At 35.1% G+C, this 21,228-nt stretch overlaps 1 protein-coding gene across 6 annotated transcripts in view; it reads right to left on the reverse strand.

Moving 5' to 3' along the window:
- The window catches only part of LOC149536063 (protein IWS1 homolog 1-like), a 193,872-nt gene extending 175,672 nt beyond the window's left edge, over window positions 1-18,200 (reverse strand). Inside the window, exons 1-5 of one of the 6 annotated variants that reach the window (XM_089806694.1) lie at window positions 17,761-18,162; window positions 17,367-17,640; window positions 16,724-16,817; window positions 16,229-16,290; window positions 15,831-16,046 (exon numbers count right to left, since the gene is read on the reverse strand). In XM_089806694.1, coding sequence (XP_089662820.1) covers window positions 15,831-15,833 — 3 coding nt within the window. In that variant the 5' untranslated portion in view covers window positions 15,834-16,046; window positions 16,229-16,290; window positions 16,724-16,817; window positions 17,367-17,640; window positions 17,761-18,162. Of the gene's footprint in view, window positions 1-11,304; window positions 11,373-15,830; window positions 16,047-16,169; window positions 16,291-16,723; window positions 16,818-17,366 lie in introns of all 6 variants that reach the window. The other 5 variants (XM_089806697.1, XM_089806695.1, XM_089806692.1 and 2 more) reach the window with 5 other exon arrangements.
- Between the last annotated feature and the right edge of the window lie 3,028 nt (window positions 18,201-21,228).

Raw genomic sequence — 21,228 nt, forward strand, 5'->3', positions numbered from 1 at the left:
ATGAGGTCAAATAATTGGGTATTCATTCCATGCTCTTGGGCTTGATTGGAAAGGAGAAATACATGATAACTAGGCAACAACACTACGTCCCCCTTCAAATACACCAACCCCTAGGTGGGGTCAATAGGCAGAATGAATGAATGTTTTCTCATGTGCGCAATTGAAAAGGACAAGCTCTCAGAACCTTTTATGATTCTCCAAGGGATTGCATTGAATGGACCGGTTGTTAGGGAAAGCTTTTAATTGAATCTCCCATGCTCTCAAGTTATAAGTGTATATGAGCAATGTTAGTATGCTAATAGAAATCAAATTTAAATAAAGCTTCTACAAACTAAACAAAATTCATAAACTTCAAGATAGACTAAGATGAGCTCTCAATTAAGAATATGAGCCATTAATGGGCTCTCTCAATAAGAAGCTCTCTTGTTGAGTGGCTTTGACTAAATAGATAGGATGTATGCTCAAACTTATGTTCCAAAAAGGGCTTCAAATGGAGTTGTAATTTGGGTGTGAGTGTATGGTTTTGATATAAAATGGCTTCTTAAAATGGCATTATGACTTTACTTCATGGATTGTGTTATTTTGCAAAGGGGAAGGATCCAATTTATAGGCAAGAGGCTTGAGGGATTGAGGGCTAAGATGCAAGGATGGGAAAAAGCTCATGGAGGGCTCAGATTGCATGAGAAGAGAGCACATGGATTGTGCTTCCTTACAGCCAATCAAGGAGTGACACATGTCACAGGGTGAGAGGATGGAGGAAAGGGGAAGGATGAGTCAACAAAGGAGGCTCAAGGGATTAAATCTTCATAAAGACCCTCATAATGGCTTGTAAGAGCAATAAAAGGGCTTGGAAGAGTCATTTATGACCTTGTGGGCTTCATAAAGTTTTATGGTTGAGATATTTTGAGGGAGATGAGAGCAATTTCGACTTGGGCTTGATTAGGAGGGTTTTAAGCTTGCTTAGGATTGTGCAAATGATTAGAGGATGGATTAGGATGGTTTAGGATTAGCTTAGAGGTAGGCAAGTGGATGGCATTTAATGAAGGTGGGTGAAGGAGGAGATATTTGTTAACTTTGGCTTGGGTTAGTAAGTCTTAACCCATGTTTAGAGAATGTGACAAGGTTAGGAGGAGATTAGGATTAGGTTTAAAGACATCTTCTAGAAGAGTCTAGACTTTGGATGAGGATAAAGACTTTCTAGAATAGTCTAGAACTTCCTAGGATGAGGATGAAGACTTTCTAGAAGAGTCTAGAACTTCTTAAGATGAGGATAAATTAGATTTTTAGGAAATAAATAAAGTTTTATTTATTTCAAGGGTTTGGGTTGAGGAGATATTTATTAAAACTTTTTTAATAAACATGAGGATTAATATTTAATCTTAATTAAATATTTTGAGTTGGGATTAGGGGTAGGAAATGATGGGATTAGCCTTTAATCAAAATTAAAGAAGAATTAGAAGATTTTGGAAGAGGTTAGTGGTCTTAAGGAAATTGGCCAAGTTTTGGGCAAAAAATAAATTTTTTATTTATTTTGGGTTTTTTGGTCAATTTATTAATTAAATAATTAATAAATAAGGAAATAATGTTTAAATAAGATTTAAACATTTTTTGGAGGGATTTCTTAATTAAATATTTTTAATTAAGATAAAGGAATTTAATAGCATAAAAATAAATTAATTAATTAAATAAATAATTAATTAATAAATGATGATGTCATCAGGGATTTTTCAGAAAATAGAAATACTTTATTTTCTAAAGGTTTTTAGGTGTTTACATTTTGCCCCTCTTTGATGTGATGCCGCAAATGGCATGGCATCAAAGATAAGAAAATAAGATGCCCAAGGCTAGAGTAGAAGAGGAGAGAATGGATTGCAAGATGCCCCCTCAAGAAGGCGGTGGGGAGAGAAAGCGAGGCTCGACGACTTCTTGAAAAGTACAAGAATCCGAGATGAGCAAGAAGACTCAGATTGGCTTAAGAGAAGAGGTTTAGTTAGCTCAAACTCTCACTACGGGAGAATGATAAAGGGAGAATCAGAGGCACAAGAGGAAGCAAGCTTAAGACTTTAGGGAAGGTGGAGGATGAAGGAGCGGAGCGCTATAAAAAGGAATCCAGGATAGGGAGATGGATGAGGGGATTATAAAGCTGATGCAATAGGATTTCAAAGAGTCAGATTGGCAGAAGATGGGTTTCGGAGATCCCTAGGACTAGGATTGTGGATCTCGAAAAATGAGGTTTGGTGGATTGATTTGGATTGGTGGATCCCTAAGACTAGGATTGTGGATCCCTAACGTTAAAGGTGAGGAGTGATTCAAAGAGATACTGATGCATAAGCTGGGGTAGGAGAGACGGATGCTGGATATGGATGGGGGATAATGGAGATGAAGGGAAACCATTGAAGTTTTTTGAGCGGGGGGATACTTCAAAGAGAAGTACCACCAGGTAGTTGAGCACTAGATTTGCTATAGAACTGTTGGTTAATTGCCAAGGTTACCAAGAACATCAAGGCCTTTTCACCAACTGTCCAGAGGACTGACGGACTGACTCAAAACAAACACGCAAGGATTACCCCAGCATCACACATGAATCTCGAAAGAATCAGAGTGGAACCGACACTAGGTAACCCACAAGCAGAAAAGAAAAACAAACAAAAGACTTGATCAAGACCTTACGCCCAGATTGCCCCATTCGCAGTATACCATAATATGGAAGATCGTGGCAACTTTAAGGAGGGAACAAAAAGATTGTTTGGAAAAGATACTTCAAGACCCAAAAGGGAAGATTCCAAATCAAAAGAAAGTGAAAATCCAAAAGAGAAACATTTGCCAACGAGATGGGTAGGACGAGGTACTAACGGACCAAGATCAGACATGAGGAAAGCTATATCCTACAAGGATCTATCGGAGAGCACCTAAGCTGGTGGATTTGGATGAGTGATGCGTCTAGCAAACTGAACTAAGAAGGATAACACTTTGATGACAGGAGATCAAACTAAAGGATGCATTGGGATAGCTAACCAAGGGTTGTGTGATGTGTGCAAGATGTTGATCAAGGAGGAACTGACACAAAAGCTGGATAGATACAATGGTACTAAGCTAAAGAGGATGTACAAGCTGATGGACCAAGATATTTACAAGCGGGCTAATCAAGATATGGTACAAGCTAACGGACCAATGATAGGTATGATACAGATGGATAAAAAGCTCAGGATGAGAGGATAGCGGGATGGCTCAATTTGGTGCAAGAGGCAGAAGCTAAGGATGAGGAGATAACGAAAGATATGGATTTGACAAGATGCATCCAATGATGATGATGGGGACAATGCTAAGGTTGGTGGTAGCTGAACGGATAGATGGCGCTAGAGTGAATGGCTAATGAGAGGATGACATTGGATTTTCATGAGGATAGCCTAGAGCGGGATACTAATGACAAGGGAGGATGGACAAGACAAGATCTCCAAGGAATACAGTGCCCCCAGTCAAAAGATGACATGTGGAAGGAGGTCTTACGATGGATGTGATAGGATTCAAGCTAGGATGAAAAAGCGGAAGGCGCTAGGGAGATGGATGATAGCTGGGATGATTGGCTGAAGCTGCAGAAGATCAGTGGATAGTGATAGATAAAAGCTGGAGGATGAAAGATAGGTGGATAAATTGGAAGATGGAGTTGGATGGCAAGATGTGACCAAAAGCATGAGGATGATAAGCTAAGCTGAGGATGGCTGGATTACGCATGACGCTTGTTTGCCAAGTTTTCATCATGGTACTTGTCCAAGGCGCTTGAATTGCCAAGTTTTCACCAGTGGACGCTTTATTTTTCTTTACTTTTTTTTTTTTGACTTTTTGACTTTGGACTTAGCTGGAATGATTTTGGCTTTCTTCAGCTATTTTTGGCTCATAGATGTTGGTAGGATGGATGAAAAAGGATTGGATTGAACAAGTGGAATGGTGGGTGGGAGTTTGACAGATAATGGATGCGAAGACATAAGGCTTGTGGGTAAATGGATGAGGAAAATGGAAAGATCATCATTGGCACACACCTTGAGAGGTGATAAAGTAGTGGGAAAGATGGTTTTGAGTGAGGTTGAGGAGAAAATGGAGGAAGAGAAAGATAAGGACTAAAAGTAGAGTTGGAAGATGGAGGATGGGAAATTTAGGATAAGAAGCATATGGACTAAAAGTGGATTGGGGGGATGAAGGATGCTTATATGGGGATTTGGATGAAGGATGGATGGATGAGGCTTTTTGAGTAGCATGAATGGATGCCAATTGAGATTTTTCTTTGAGATGCATTTCTTTTATGAGCATCTTGGGTATCCACATGATTTTTGACTTTTTTAGCTTGGGCTTTTGTGGCCTCTTGACTTTTTCTTTGATTGGGATTAAATGTTTCTTGTTTTGAACATGTATTTTAGAAGGGACATGTTGAGACTTGGATTTTTGTGGATTTTTGGATTTGTGCTTTTGTATTTTGGCATCCAATATGCTTCTATTAGCCATGGGATGGGAAAAAGAGCATGGAGGAGATGGAGGGATAATTGATGGAGTGATAGGGTTTTAAGGTTGGAAGGGATTCAAGGGTGAGTGCCTTTGATGATCTAGCGGGTGGATTTGAGGGGATGGAAGGATAGATTGGAACATAGGATATGGATGGATATAATTGCCCAAAATGGATGGAGGGAAGGAAGGATATGGGCCCAAAATAGATGGAAACGGCGAAGGTGTAGGTCCCAAAATAGATGGAGGGGATAAAGGATTCATATTAGGTATGTAAAGACCCAAAATGGATGGAAAGGGTGTGGGATTTAGATAAGGGATATATGGACCCAAAATGGAGGGTTGGAGATAAGGAATAGGATGAGGGCCCAAAATAGATGCGGAATAAGATGGATGGGAACTTTGGGGTGGAGATGGAAGGACTTGGGACCATGCAGGAATAGCGGGCATACCAACATCTAGAAATACATTTTCATTTCTTTTTTCAATATGATGTTCATTATTTGGAACACAAGATGTGAGTCCATTACTAGCTGAAGGAGTTGGAGCTTCGGATATGATAATTAGTTCTTCTTCGATGGATCTATCATCATTGATTATGGGAGATGTATAATCATGAAGCAGAGGAGATGGGAGGATAGGATCTTGAGTTGGGTGGGATAAGGGAAAGGGATCTTGAGATGGAGTAAGTAAGATGGTAGGATTTAGATATGGAGGGGATGGTAAAAGTGGATCATGTAGGGGAATAAGTGGGATGGCGGGATTTGCTGTTCTGTCGGAGGGTATTTCAACATGCTTTTGGACAAGATCTTGATAGGAATGGATGGGAGTGGATGCATGAGGTTCATTATATGGGATTTGGATAATGCTTGGAGGAGGAGATGTGGATGGGATTTGGAGCGATTCGATGGGTGGTGGGATTTTGACGCTTGTGGGAAGTGGAAGGATTTTAAGCAATTTGATGGATGGTATGGGGATGGTAGCTATGGGAGATGGAGGTGATATTATAGATGGGGAAGCTTCATCACTGACTACTTCACATGGTTGGATTAGATGACGTGGCTTATCGACTGTTGGAGGCGGCTTTTCTTGTATTTCCTCTAGGAGATTCCTTGGAGACTTGTGTGTCGGAGGTGGAGGTGGATTGACAGGAATAGCTAGTGTGATGGGGGTGGAAGATTGGAAGCTTGGTTGATTGGGTGATGGAGGAGAAGCTGGGATATTAGATGGCATGACTAGATGGTTTGGAAGAATGCATGGATTTTGTGGGATGCTTGGGGGAATGTTTCTAAGGCTTTCAATATACCCGTCATAGTCAACAAGATTTTCATCATCATTGGAATAGGAGGTGGCGGGAGCAAGGACAATACGACCGAACACATCATGATAGGTTTGGGATTTCATGTTTTGATGATGAGTCGGATGGGGATGGGGTCTTGCATATGGATGAACACGGAAGCTCATGGTTGGATTTTGGATTAAGCGCAGATTTTGGATTGGCTGATGAAGGATTTCCTAGGGAGAGTCAAAGCTGTATGACAAACCTAAGGAGGATTGGCTGGAGATTTTTGGCTTTCCTGTGGATGGAAGACTTCAAGGGCATGCTGTCAAAAAGTGAGAGTTTTGCTTTCCTATGCGCTGGATTGGTGGAGATTGTGTCAACTTAAGGATAGACTAATGATCCTATGGGCATGACACGAGATTGACCACTTGTGGATCCCAACCTTTAGCTCAAGGTGATGAGGGATAACAAGTGACAAAGCTAGATTACCCTAGACAAAGCTCTATCAAAGGGATAACCTTGGTGAGGTTGGTGGATTGGTCGGATTGATTGGATAGCAAATTCTAGCAGAATGACAACAACTCTCTAAAGGCTTGGGTGTGATTTTGGATTGGGTTGCTAGTTGGCTGGGGGGGATGAGTTGGAGAGACTTTGGATTTGGGATTGTTCTAAAGCAAAGAACTAGATAGATTCGGTTGCAGCGGGGGAGCTTGGATGATTTTCTAATGAGGCAGTGACTACGCTAAGTATGCCTTGAGCTGGGAGATTTCTGTTTTTTTGGGATTTTGACCAAAGTTGGCAAACATTCATTCAAAAGCTATGAACAAACAAGCAGACAAAAGTTTGGAGCAAGCACGTCAAACAACCAACATCCTAGGAAGCTTTCTACAAGGATGAAAGTTGGTTTAGCTAGGGAGTCCTCGATATACGCAAGGTACGTGAGGCCCAAATCCGTAGATGAAACCAAAAAGATGTCACATAGCCGAGAGGAGCGGTAACCCACTTCTCCTCTTTCACTTCTCAAGGGTATAAAGTTCCTTGAGGCTTAGCCCGAGTGACAAAATCTTTGATTCCAAGAGAGGTGTCTTTGGATTCACCTCCCGATTTTTATACTCCGCCGAAACGCTGGAGTTGAGGTCGTCCCAAGGGGTGATGAAATCCCCAAGCAGGCCTCCTAAAAAGTGTAAAACAAGACCACATACATGATCTTGGGCTTTAAAAGACACGTGTTTATTCCAATTGATGATTTAGATTTTGTAAGCTATGATTGAAGACACTTGTGATTACGGCATACAATGTTCATTCCAATTTAACAGCATCGTCAGAATAATGAAAGTCGAGAGATTGTCAACATAAGAAATGCGAGCGTTATTGAAAATGCGTCCAAACCATGCAATGTTCATTGATTGTTAGGCATTCAAGATTGAGTGTGAGTTTGTTTTAAGCCCAAAACAAAGATGTGTGAAACTCGATTGCCAAGCGCGCGCCCAGAGGCCCTCCACGTCAAGATTTGTCCATTTTTTATGCCCAAATGAAGTGTGAGTGAGATTAATGCGCATTCAAAGAATTTTCTAACTTAGAAAAACCACTAAAGACCCAAGTGAGTGGAGTTTGATCTTTGTGGAGCACTTAACACCCTCTTAGGTAGACTCATCCCCATAGATGGCACTGAGATTGCAACCAATGGTTAAAGTGATGGGTGATTAAAGAGGGTGAGTCCAACTACAAACTTACTAAAAGCGTCTTTATTAGTTTTTATAACTTAGAAGATTTCAAAAATGTGGATTCTTTTTATGCCCCAAAAGATGATTATTTGATCTGTCATTCAAGATTGGATTTGTTGTTTTAATCATGCATTCATAAAAAAAAAAACTTGATTTTAATCCACGGCACTCAAGAGTGATTTTAGCAACATGCATTCAAAGACAAGTGATTAAACATTCAAGTTTTTTCCTTTGAGCATTCAAGATTGAGATTTTGTGTGTTGTTTTAAGAATTTTGAAGTGCTTTGTTTTAACCTTAGATCATTCAAGATTGTTTTGGACTCAAAAGTGAAAATGACTCTTTGGACTTTGGTTTTCATTCAAGATTTTGTGTTCTAGTTTGCATATTTTAAGCCCAAAAATGATATTCCTAGATTGTTTTGATGCATGAAAAACCTAAGAAACATTCAAGATTTTGCAACAAGACATTTGTTTGGAACAAATAACAAAGCTTTTAGGACAATTTTTGGCAACCATTTAGGACTCTTAGTTTTCATGAGATTTTTAAAAGGACTTTAAAATATTTGCAAATGAGGTTCATTTTATCCTTGATTGATGCTTTGAGTTTGATTTAGATTTTTGTGTGCACTTAGTGTTGATTTTGAACCTTTTGAAATGGAAACTTGAAGTTCTTTTTAAATTTCCAAAAATGAAGTGTTCCTAACTTTGCATGAATGCATCTAAAATCTTGATGTTGCAAGGATGCAAATGATTGAATTGGTTTAGTTTCACTTGTTAAAAGATTTTTTCTTTTTTGCAAATTTTTAATTTTTTAATGGATTTAAGTATGATTTGGGGGTTCATTTTAAGCACTAAAAAGAAGTGTGTATAATTTTGCTTCCTTAAAAAAAATGGCCAAGATCTCCCACAAGAAGAAGAAGAAGTAGATGGAATAAGAAGAATATAGACAAGAAGAGGAAAAAGAATTCCAAGTGCTTTGTCCACCTATAAGCTTGAAAAATCTGCAAATACTATGAGATAGACTATGAGTTCCTTTGTCTTCTTCATGCTCATGTGGACCTACAAAACCAATTTATACAATCCTACCAATCACAAAAACAAGCAAAACTAGCCAAAATTAACAAATGACATACAAAACTTGACTAAAAAAGCTAATGAAGATGACCCATGCGGAGTCCCACCGGGCATGCCAAAATGTATATGAGCAATGTTAATATGCTAATAGAAATCAAAATTTGAATAAAGCTTCTACAAACTAAACAAAATTCATAAACTTCAAGATAGACTAAGATGAGCTCTCAATTAAGAATATGAGCCATTAATAGGCTCTCTCAATAAGAAGCTCTCTTGTTGAGTGGCTTTGTCTAAATAGATAGGATGTATGCTCAAGCTTATGTTTCAAAAAGAGCTTCAAATGGAGTTGTAATTTGGGTGTGAGTGTATGGTTTTGATGTAAAATGGCTTCTTAAAATGACATTATGACTTTACTTCATGGATTGTGTTATTTTGCAAAGAGGAAGGATCCAATTTATAGGCAAGAGGCTTGAGGGATTGAGGGCTAAGATGCAAGGATGGGAAAAAGCTCATGGAGGGCTCAAATTGCATGAGAAAAGAGCACATGGATTGTGCTTCCTTACAGCCAATCAAGGAGTGACACATGTCACAGGGTGAGAAGATGGAGGAAAGGGGAAGGATGAGTCAACAAAGGAGGCTCAAGGGATAAAATCTTCATAAAGACCCTCATAATGGCTTGTAAGAGCAATAAAAGGGCTTGGAAGAGTCATTTATGACCTTGTGGGCTTCATAAAGTTTTATGGTTGAGATATTTTGAGGGAGATGAGAGCAATTTCGACTTGGGCTTTATTAGGAGGGTTTTAAGCTTGCTTAGGATTGTGCAAATGATTAGAGGATGGATTAGGATGGTTTAAGATTAGCTTAGGGATAGGCAAGTGGATGGCATTTAATGAGGGTGGGTGAAGGAGGAGATATTTGTTAACTTTGGCTTGGGTTAGTAAGTCTTAACCCATGTTTAGAGAATGTGACAAGGTTAGGAGGGGATTAGGATTAGGTTTAAAGACATCCTCTAGAAGAGTCTAAACTTTGGATGAGGATAAAGACTTTCTAGAATAGTCTAGAACTTCCTAGGATGAGGATGAAGACTTTCTAGAAGAGTCTAGAACTTCTTAGGATGAGGATAAATTAGATTTTTAGGAAATAAATAAAGTTTTATTTATTTCAAGGGTTTGGGTTGAGGAGATATTTATTAAAACTTTTTTAATAAACATGAGGATTAATATTTAATCTTAATTAAATATTTTGAGTTGGTATTAGGGGTAGGAAATGATGGGATTAGCCTTTAATCAAAATTAAAGAAGAATTAGAAGATTTTGGAAGAGGTTAGTGGTCTTAAGGAAATTGGCCAAGTTTTGGGCAAAAAATAAATTTTTTATTTATTTTGGATTTTTTGGTCAATTTATTAATTAAATAATTAATAAATAAGGAAATAATGTTTAAATAAGATTTAAACATTTTTGGGAGGGATTCCTTAATTAAATATTTTTAATTAAGATAAAAGGATTTAATGGCATAAAAATAAATAAATTAATTAAATAAATAATTAATTAATAAATGATGATGTCATCAGAAATTTTTCAGAAAATAAAAATACTTTATTTTCTAAAGGTTCTTAGGTGTCTACAATAAGAGGATGAATAAGGAAACATGGAAATGGGGTGCAAATACAAGCACTCCACTAGATAGAACATCCCATTTTGGATGTTCAATTTTTCTATCACATGAGGCCGAGAGGGATGGTATATCCACTTTTAAGCCTAGCATAAAGATCCCTTTAAAAGCTGCCTCACTAAGTGCACCACCTAATGAAGGATAGATGATGAAAGGTCACTTGAAGGCCAAAAGGGATGGTATATCCACTCTTGGGCTTGGATTTAGGATTTCTTCAAGTACCCTATTATCTCCTTATACAAGTTTTGTTATGGTTAAACCCAAATAATGAATTATATATACAAAAAAATCATTATATATATATATATATATATATATATATATATATATTCACAATCCACACAATGAAATATATATATATATATATATTTCATTGTGTGGATTGTGAATATATCTTCTCCAACCCTACTATTAATAATTGATTTTATGAATTGTATCTTCAGTAATTGTCTAACATGAATGTAGGACTTAACAGGGATCTATCTTGCTTTTACATTATTTGGGCAAAGTTATATCTCTAACTATATTGTGTTTCTTTTTTTTATTAGACTTGTGATTCTAGAGGAAAATATAAGGTAATCCAAAAAGGGGGGCATTGCAATAAAAAATGACTCATTTTGTCAAATATGACAATCAAGAATGACTCGTTCTATCAACTTTTATCAAGCATCATAAAAAAAGCATTATCTAGACATATTTTAGAATGTGCAAAAGTACATAAACCAGACATTATATTAGTATCCAGCATAAAAAATTAGGTCAACTAGAATTAAAATTATATCCCCATTGCTGTGAAATAGGATAGCTAGACAAAAGTAACAACTAGTATCATTGGAGGAAAATTTTCTTGCACTAATACAACCAGTTGCCCAATATTTTCATATTATAGTTTTAAAATATATTTTGTCCCACAAGTTGCAATTCTACTCTGCCTTGGTTCATTTCCATATGATGCATATGAAGAGCTGAGTAGGGATATTATATAGCTTCATTGATTTATGCACTCTATCTTGGTTTATTTGTGTATTCCTTGTATGATGAGTTGAATGGAGATGTTACCTTTTATCAATTCATTACAACACTCCTTACGATCTGGATGCTTTAAATCATGTTCATGAAGCAAAAACCTGTAAAGAGATTCAAGTTTGACAGTCAAGAAAGACTCATTCTATCAAACTTTAATGGGTATCATAGAGATCTAGTATCTAGACATATTTTTCAGAATGCACAAAAGCATATTAACTATCTTGGCAATTTATTAACAATACAAGACATATGGGCAAAGCTTGGTTATCTCAACCCTTCTGGAAAGAGGCAAAAAGGTCATTAAGGTATAAGTATTCAACATTTTATAATTCATGACGCATTTGAGATATAGATGCATATGGAGTAGCAACAAGTTTAATTGATTGAACATAAGTCACTATGGAAAAACTAAAGCAAGTTTGAAATAGCACTCATGAATTTAATTACACAAAATGATGCAATTTTTAGTGCCTTGGCATCGATATAACTTCCAAGATACAAGGAGCTCATGGACCTAACGGTTTGTCATCATTAGCTTAAAAAGCTCAACAAGTAGATGTTTTTATGCTCCCAACCAAGAAGGTGGTAATGAACCATTGATAGAGATCATGTTTACTGTACATGACTATGATGTACCCACTTTGAAAACTTTAATAATAAATATTCATTAAATTACAAGATTTTAATATATAATTTGTAATATTAAAAATATAAAAATAGACAAATAAATACTTACTATAATTATAATATAAATAAATAATAATATTAAAATACAAAGATAGAGCCAGCCTGTTTATGGGTTTGGTAGGGTTAATCCTATTCAAAAAAGGCTAAAGGTTTGTTGGACACCACCAGAGGAAGGATGGGTTAAAATTACCTTTGACGGGGCGGCTACAGGAAACTCAGGGGTCTCAGGGTATGGTTGTGTAGCAAGAGATTACAAGGGCAATACTCTTGCCTTCGTGGCAAAACGTCTGCATGATGGCACGAATAATGTGACTGAATGTTATGCAGCAAAAGAGGCTCTTGTCTTAGGAGCTAAACTAGGCATTAGAAGAGTCCATTTGGAAGCGGACTCGGAGATAATCATACATGGCATAAAGAAAGGGAAGATGGAGGCTTGGCACCTCGATAAATATATTCAGCAAATCAAAGGATTGCTAATGGAATTTGAAGACTTCAAGGTTCCCATATATTCCGAGAAGCCAATAGGGTGGCGGACATGTTGGCTAACATGGGCACAAATGCAGCAATGGGAACTCAGAATGAAATTTTCAAGGACCTTAGACTCCTTGTATTAGATTAAAGAGAGAAATTTTTTGCCTTAGCCAACTTTACAAATAATGACCTTTACATCTTGGCCATTTTCTTGGGGAAGGCATCACGACTCCTACCCCCGATGGCATTTATTATTTTACGGCATGTAGAGATCCCAATCCTCTGCACATGTTAGCTAATGTATTCATTTCTCGGCACTCCGGCGTTTGCTTGTTTCCAAAGAGTTCCAAGCAAGTTAAATTCAAGCAAAAGACAAGCCGAATTTAGAGTTTTTTCAAAGATGAAAGAAATGGAGGCAAATATTGCTTTGGGCTTTGAGAATCAGATGCAAACTTACGAGGTCAAGACCACTGCTCGGCGCCTTAAGAACATATTTGTGTTTGATTATTCGAATTTCTTGGAGGGAGTCCAGTAGATGTTTGGGCCGAAGTATCTGGATGCATATTGGAAGCGGCAATCAAACTTGGACGTGGCGTCTCTATTTTTGGCACTGGCACTAATGGTGGGTAAACGAAGAGGAGGTTCGCCATGTAGTCGCAGCTAGGGTGGATATGCGGTAGCTTTTGGGGTTGGAAGATATAATAGAACAAGTTGTCTTGGGTGTGGGCGTAGAGATGGGAGAGGATCCTTGAAGACTGATTGGTGGTGGGGAATCGTCTGTTCAGCCACTGGTAGTATGGTCCTCTACAAATCCACAAGGAGTGCATCTCCCAAAGGCAGAGCAAGGTTGGAGAAAGATTGTGGATTTTTTGCTTGGGCGAATTTGGGTGTCGGCTGAGAGCAAGCAAGGTTTCATGAAGGCTACACCGAGAAAGAGTACACTCGCTCCAGGGCAACCAATACGGCATCAACTTGTGAAGAAGAATCAACAGGAGGGGAGAGCTTCCTCAGCAAAGGGTGTCTAGGTGGATGCCTCATTGCTTGAATAGGAGGGGGATAGCAGTAGCAAGCGTCATCGAGTAAGACAAGGGATTTTTGTGCTAGACAATCGCTCTACGCCAACATTCACATGCGAGGAGGCAGCGCGCTAGTTTAAGGAGTAGCTACAGGATGATGGTGGAGACAACGGAGTTAGCATGCGAGCATCTTTTTGTTTTGTTTCATCTAGTGTTTTCTATTTGGTTTGGGTGGTCTATGCTTTTGGCAGGGTGTTAATACTCTACAGTTTTTTGTAATGTAAAATGTATGGCCTTGGGACGGGTAGATATATGGTAGTAAGGTATATGGCCATACCTCAAATATTGTAATCTCTCTTTAATATCAATATAATACAAAGATACATAATTAAATACAAAGATAGATAATTAAATATAAATATTTAAATACAAGAATATAATTACAAAATAAATAAGAAATAATAATAACTAAAAAAAAACAATACACATCCAATAGGAAAAAAAACATCATCATCGAATAGGAAGAAAATGAAAGCATCAGAATCAGAACATGTTATAAATCAAATTAACATGAGCAGCCACTACAGATAATGAAAAAGGGAGTTTGAACTACTCAGGAAATCACCTCAGAGTTTTAGCACTAGGTCCTGACCCTTCTAGAAGCACTTCGTCATTTGAGTTGAGACATTGTCATTTATTTCTAACCAAGAAGTTATAGACTTATCTATGCTCTATTTTTGCATTGAGCACAAGCATTGATGTAACTTCACTATAACTGTTTGTGTTATTCGTCTAGAGAAGATATCATAAAAATACTAAATAGATATAAACAGGGACACTACAAAGCATTGGAACTTTCATCTCATAACATATTCAGATCAACATAAGATTTACTTTCTCTTTATATTCCCAAATTAATATTTATAGGCAGTATATACTAGCAGAACAATATCCAATCCTCCTATATTCACAAACTGATATTAGCTTGCATGAAGCTACATACATACACACACACATATATATATATACACAATTAAGATTACTGAAGTCAGATCGGAGGTTCATATCAGAAGTAAAATAACCCTTGCCAAATAACATCACTGACTGTAAATAAATTACAATAGGAAAGGAGTCTCATGCGATTTCATTTATGAGAATTCAGTCCAAACTCTAAGAAATTGCATACGGGGACACTACAACTGATAATGGAACGTTGCAACTCAACAGCTATATGTCACAATCCCAACCAAGGACATCACAATGACTAAATAAAATGTTATTAGATAGTGCTTCATATTAGCACAGCCAATGTAAGTGCTTATAGAGCAAAAACAATTGTACATATTTTATATATAAATTGAACAACTATACAAGCTAGAAACTTCCTTGATCATGCATTCTTGGCATTTAGCAAATCAAGGAAACTCAAATCGTCCCCTTAAGAAAATACAATAACGATTCAAACAATCACAACTAGCAATCTGGAATAGGGTTTCTCAAGATCCACACTCTAAATTTGTTCAAAATGTACCCTCCCCAAATCGTAAATTATGAAAACCTAATATCTGGAACAAGGTTTCTCAAGATCCACACTCTAAATTTGTTCAAAATGTACTCTCCCTAAATTGTTAATTATTAAAACCCAATATTTCATGTTCTTCATGAATCTAATTGGAAGTTCAAAATCAACTTTAAAAGTTCTTCACATTTTCTATGCAAGTCACCACAATCTGAACTGTACAACATTATTTAAGATCTACCTTAGGCAACAAAAATATCTCAAAACATCTAAGAAAAAATTTGGATATGACCAATTTAAACAGCATACAATAAAAATCAAAATCTTATGCATTCCTATAGATCTAAGAAAACCCATGGCTGAAAAATAAGCTCTGTAGTTTGTTACATTTTGTTCTACTTAGATTACAAAATCCTACTCATTCAAAAACATGAGAGCTGCAAATAAGCTCTATAATAGTTCACAATTTTCTCTATGTCAACTACAAATTGTCACAATGCAATACATACACATTCATTAAGGACTTGATTAAACAATTAACAACCAAAACTTAGCCCCACAATTATTGATGTTTTGCACTTTTTTTTTATGCCTCGCTGAATTTTTAAAAGAATACTATATCCAATACCTATTCTTTCTTTAAAACTCACCAAAGAATGTAAAAATTAGAAAGAAAAAAATTAGAGTTTTCAATTGCTTATGTCCAATTCTTGTAGTAAAATGGTTGAAAACAAAATAAGCATATCAACATTACAAGATATAAAGAATCTTCGGTCAACGGTAAAGAGATTTTGTAAGCAAAACTCTATGAAAAAGAATTCAAAACTGAATTAGACATATACTCTTCAGAAGTCAGCAATGCTTACCATCCCATAAGTGGAAGTTGTTGCCTCACCCAAAAAGACTCCTTTTTAGCTTCTAGTGGCTAAGCATAGATAACCAAAGGACCTGCTGCAAGAAAAGAGAATGGCCAACAAGGAAAAGAAACAACCACCATTGAAACAGTTACAACAGGTCAATCAAGGAGAATTCCAGATGATGCAAGGGTAACTGAATGCATTGAAAATGTACTCGCAATAAACCTGTACAAATGAAATGGATCACCATTCAGACACCGAACACAAAGATATGATTCTTATTTTGACACTGAAAATCATTTTTTCAGAAGTAACAGTAAAAAATTATAATTGTAGAGGCTATGCTACCTATAAAGCATCCACTTCAAAAAGCAAGTACAAAAGGGTTGTAACTTGTAATAACTTGCCTCCAGCTATACTTTCAACACACGGCTATAATGAGAGATGTACCTATAATATCACCACCAACCTACAAGGACAAAAATTAAAATTATCATATAATCCTAAAATATATACTACAAGTTGCATCTTTCCCTACTTGAAAGAGAGTATAACCTTGCCTTGCTCACACTAAATCACCATGAAGCTTGAACAGTTATCAAAGAATGCAAAACAATGTATAATGATTACAAAATGTTTCCAGAAACAAGGTTAAACTTTCCTAAGTATCTAAATACTTTCATTACCTTTTTAATTAAAATGAAATAGATGCCTAAGGGTTTCCATTGGATTAATTCACATTTGACATTATGTTTTTCATTAGGGCTGAAAATTAGAATTTACAACACATTTTATCACTTAGATCATGTTAACTACTTCCTCTAACTTTGACGATACAATGATTATAAAAATATAAATGCAATCTACATAATCCAATCCAATTTTCCGTAGGATGCCCATACCTTACCAACACCGTCACCAATCAGGTTCCACCTTGAAACATCATGCCATGGCTTGTGAATCTGTGATAGACAGTCGTGAAAATGACAAATCACTCTGTGATCAAGAAATGATTGAGAGTATTTCTGTCAGGACTATTTATTATTATGAAAGATTAAAAATATGAACACCCCACTTCAAAATAGATAAACCCAGATGCAAAAATCTACAAATTAAATCCTGGCAGAAAAAATATGACCATACCCACATTCAATGTAGGCAACTAGCTAACAAACAAGCTCCAACCCTACACCCAGAAAATACTTACTAAATCTCTATAACACAGAGAGAAAATAACTCAAGACAGTTTCGAATACAAACAGCAAGAAGCCCTATGAAAAAAGACATGCCCGATTCCAAACCAGACACCCAGCACAATTCAACAAAACAGAGGGACTCCGGACACTACCAATCACAGTGGAGCTTGCTAAGCATAAAAACAGAGTGATGGTTAAAAAGACAAGCAAAAGAAAAAAGATAAAGAAGATTCCACGTGCGTGCTTTCTATGATCTTTGTATACCCTGTGACCCTAATTCTAAATTATGCAATTCATAATGACCCAATAATCGAAACCCAGAGTCACTAAATCGGGAGTGCTACTGTACCTGAATCATGAGAAGAGTAAACTATTGATGCTTAGGGAAGCAATGTAGTGATCGATTATAAAATTATCCCTTCCTGTCCGAGTATGCCAACAAGAAGCCAGAAGGAGCCCTCCTGCAGGACATCAGCTTCATGTTGGTGGCGTCGTTAGTGTGAGAAACAGAGTACGGAATTCATCCCAGAATGAGAAGTTTAAGTTGCGGAGATTATCCCTTCCCTCAAACAAGGTCGCCGTGCAGGGCTCCATAAATACGAAAAATAGAGTACGAATTTCACCTAGGCCCATTAAAAAGAAGGATGAGGAGTCCGAAAAGCTTTTAAAAAGCCAGGTACGATTCAAGATCCCTCTGAATGCTCTCAAATCAAAACTAAAATCAAAGGTACGATTCAAGGTACCTCTGTCAAAGGTACGATTCAAGGTACCTCTGAGCCTCTTCCTTTAGTATCAATTCGCTCTTCAAGGCCATATGAATCTTCCTGATTTGTACGAGCCCTCCAATACAAATACAAAGCTCAGTCCTCTGCCCTCTCTTCCGGATTTCGTTTGCCCCTTCTTAAGTGTATAAATCCCCCAACGGCATGAATCTCCCAATTATGTTAAAAAACAAACATTACGCTCCCCTCCACTCCAACGGGATTTTTAAAAAGCACCAAATTTTCAAAGAGAACACTTGGTCTCCCAACGGCTAGCCTAACTGCCATTTACGCTCCAACCCTCCTGCTGCCGGCACCGGCTACGGTGCAACATATTTGCACCGAGCCGCTGCCCGTCCAAACACCTAGGCTGCCCGCACTGTGATGTCCTATGCTGACAGTACAGTCAGATGCCGTCAGCCAAATATAGTAATTGTGCTGCAAAACATTTTAATTGAAGATAGATATATACTTTGTTTTTATTAACCAAATCTTTTCATAGTTGTAGTTTAATGTGTAAAAATTATGAATTTTTATTAATCAAATCTCTTTATAGTTTTAACTTAATGTGGAAAAATTATGGATAATAATTTTTTATTTCAATATTTCGAATCATGAGTAAAAAAAAAAATTTAATTTTTTTTGGATAGTTTTAAAATAAAAAAATATTAAAAGAATTAAAAATAATTATTATCTTTTAGAAAATATTAAATAATTTTTAAAATGATAATATTTTTTTTATCGAAAACTTATTTATAAGTATTATTTTTAATAATTGTTTAGTTAACTAAAATAGGTAATATAAAATTAGTATTTAAATGATGCATTATAAGATTGTGAATTAAATTATTATTGGATAAAAATTAAACAAAGTAATTATAAAAGATAGAAAAATTAATTTTGTTTTAAGATTATGTTATACTAATATGTTTAATTATGATTTAAATAAAATTTCTTCTTAGTGCACATCAAAATTAAAAGAACTAATTCTTGTAATTTTTTAAATTGAATTCACAATCAAAACTAATTTTTGCATGAATATGTACAAAGTTCGTATTCAAGTCAAAATCCACTTTTTGTGTGAATTTATATTTTAGTTTGAAATGTAGATTGAAAGGTGCTACAACGTGGCGATAATATAGTCATAGAATGTAAAAAATTAAACCTAATCTAAAATTTTAAAAAAGAGATTAAAATATTTTAATAATATTTTGTTGGAGCATTCATGTATCATTTCTTTTAAATTTTAGTTTTAAGTTATAATTTAGAAAAAAAAATTATTTAGTTTTCATAAATCCTAAGATTTTTGTTTTATTTATAAAGTTCTTAAGATTTTTTTGGTTATTTCCATGTTTTAATTATTTTTTAGCTTTAATTTGATTTGTCAACCATTTGACAAAATGTTATAATATAAAAATTAAAAAAATATTTAAATTTTACTTTTACATTTAAGTCTTGTTATAATTCTAAAGTGTGTAAGTGTGTGTGTATCATAAATATCTATTGTTAAAATATTATTCATAACATTTTAAATAATTTTCTCTTTATGATTATAATTACGGTTACATAAGATTTAAAGTTCAAGAGTTATAGTTAAAGGGTTAATTATAATTAGGGTTATAATTTTGATTCAATTCAAGTGAGTGTTAAAGTGTTTACAAAATGTTATAATAGAAAATACAAAAAATATTCTAAATTGCAATATACAATTAGACTTAGTGTTCATATATTTATCTTTTATATTAGAAATAATATTTTTAATTAGTTTTTTATTTATTTCATAGTTAGAATTATGATTAGATTAATATTTAAAAGTTATAATCAAAGGGTTAATTATACTTAGTATTATAATTAGGGTTACGATTTGGATTAGAGTTAGTGTTAAGGTAAGGATTGAGGTTACATTAAGAAGCATGGTTAGTTTTGTGATTAAAGTCATGGGTTTTTAAATGACTAAGATTAGGATAATGAGTTAAGGTTGTCTTTATAATTTGAACTAAGATTTTGTATTTAAAAAATACCTAGTCTATTTCCCTCAATATCTCTTGGGCTTACCTATTGCATCTTACTGAAGGTTCAGTTGCTAGTTTTAATTATGATTTAAACAAAATTTCTATGTTAATACTTACGTTTAATGATTTAAAGTTTATTCAAGTTTTTATATATTGAAATAATTATATTATTGATATTACATTTTTTTTTTTCTATTAATTCTTATTAAACATAGATGCAACAAGTTCAGCGGTATTAAAGAGGATCGCACCAACAAAATACAAGGTTATATCAATGGGCCCTTGGTTTACTAGTGTTGAAATTAAATGCTTCACAAAATAGTCCACTAAGAATCAAGTTACCGTGCCTTTGATAATTTTGACTAGTATGAAAATTTATATTACATAATATCTAATATATCTAATTGATTAATATTTTAAATATTAATTATTTTAATATGATATAATAATAAAGTTAAAAAAGATCTAAGAGATTATTATTAATAAATTATTTAAAACTAAATAATATACATTTTTATCTTAATTCTAAATTTAAAAAATTATTTATAATTTTTACTTAAGATATTTAAAATAACATATAATAATATGAACTTACCATTCAGCTCTATGTATGCATCTAATTAAACCATATAATATTTTTAAAAATTATAGTTTAATTTATTTTTTAAAGTTTCCCATATATAGTGAAACAAAATAATTGCATGTTTGAAACAATATATATTATCTATTTTTAAAAAAATATAATAACTTTTACACATCAAACTAAAGTATTAGAAAAAAATTTGGTTTAAAAAAATAAAGTATAGTATTAATATCCTTTGTCATTGCATGAACTATTTGGCTGACAATACTTTTGCATGGCAACTGACTATACTGTCAATTAAGGACATATGATGAGAGCAGACCAAGGCGTGTAGCCACAGCTTGCCCGGCTCGGTGCAAATATGTTACACCGTAGCCGGTACCCTACCAATTATCATATTAAACACATTTTTGTTAGCAGAGACATTATAATATTTGAAGATACCTCAGTTGGATATATGATTGCCAATTTTCCATTATAAACTTTAAAGTAGATAGTGAGCAGTAGCTTTTGAGATTTGAAAAATGGATTGGTCCATGTATCCTAAACCATCAAAATATAACATCCTGTAATGGATTGAAAGATGCAAAATATAATGATTAGTGCTTGCCACGTTTCTTGTATCTCTTTGCTTATATAGGCATGTGTTATACTACTTTCAAAGCTGATGGTTTAAATATCACATATTAAGATTTAATTCCAAGGGCTATACGTAAGATGAATGGTAGAGTAGTATGATATGTGGTTTGTAAATGAAGAATGTTATGGAAGGATGACTTGTGAATGGAAGTCAAAGGAGTTAGATGTACTATGGGAAGGAGCATTTATATTATTATAGTTTTTAGGTAGGCTATA

This window comes from Cupressus sempervirens, chromosome 10 (genome assembly GCF_028749045.1).
Source record: "Cupressus sempervirens isolate cs-2001-9-10 chromosome 10, ASM2874904v1, whole genome shotgun sequence".
In the NCBI taxonomy this organism is placed as follows: domain Eukaryota; kingdom Viridiplantae; phylum Streptophyta; class Pinopsida; order Cupressales; family Cupressaceae; genus Cupressus; species Cupressus sempervirens.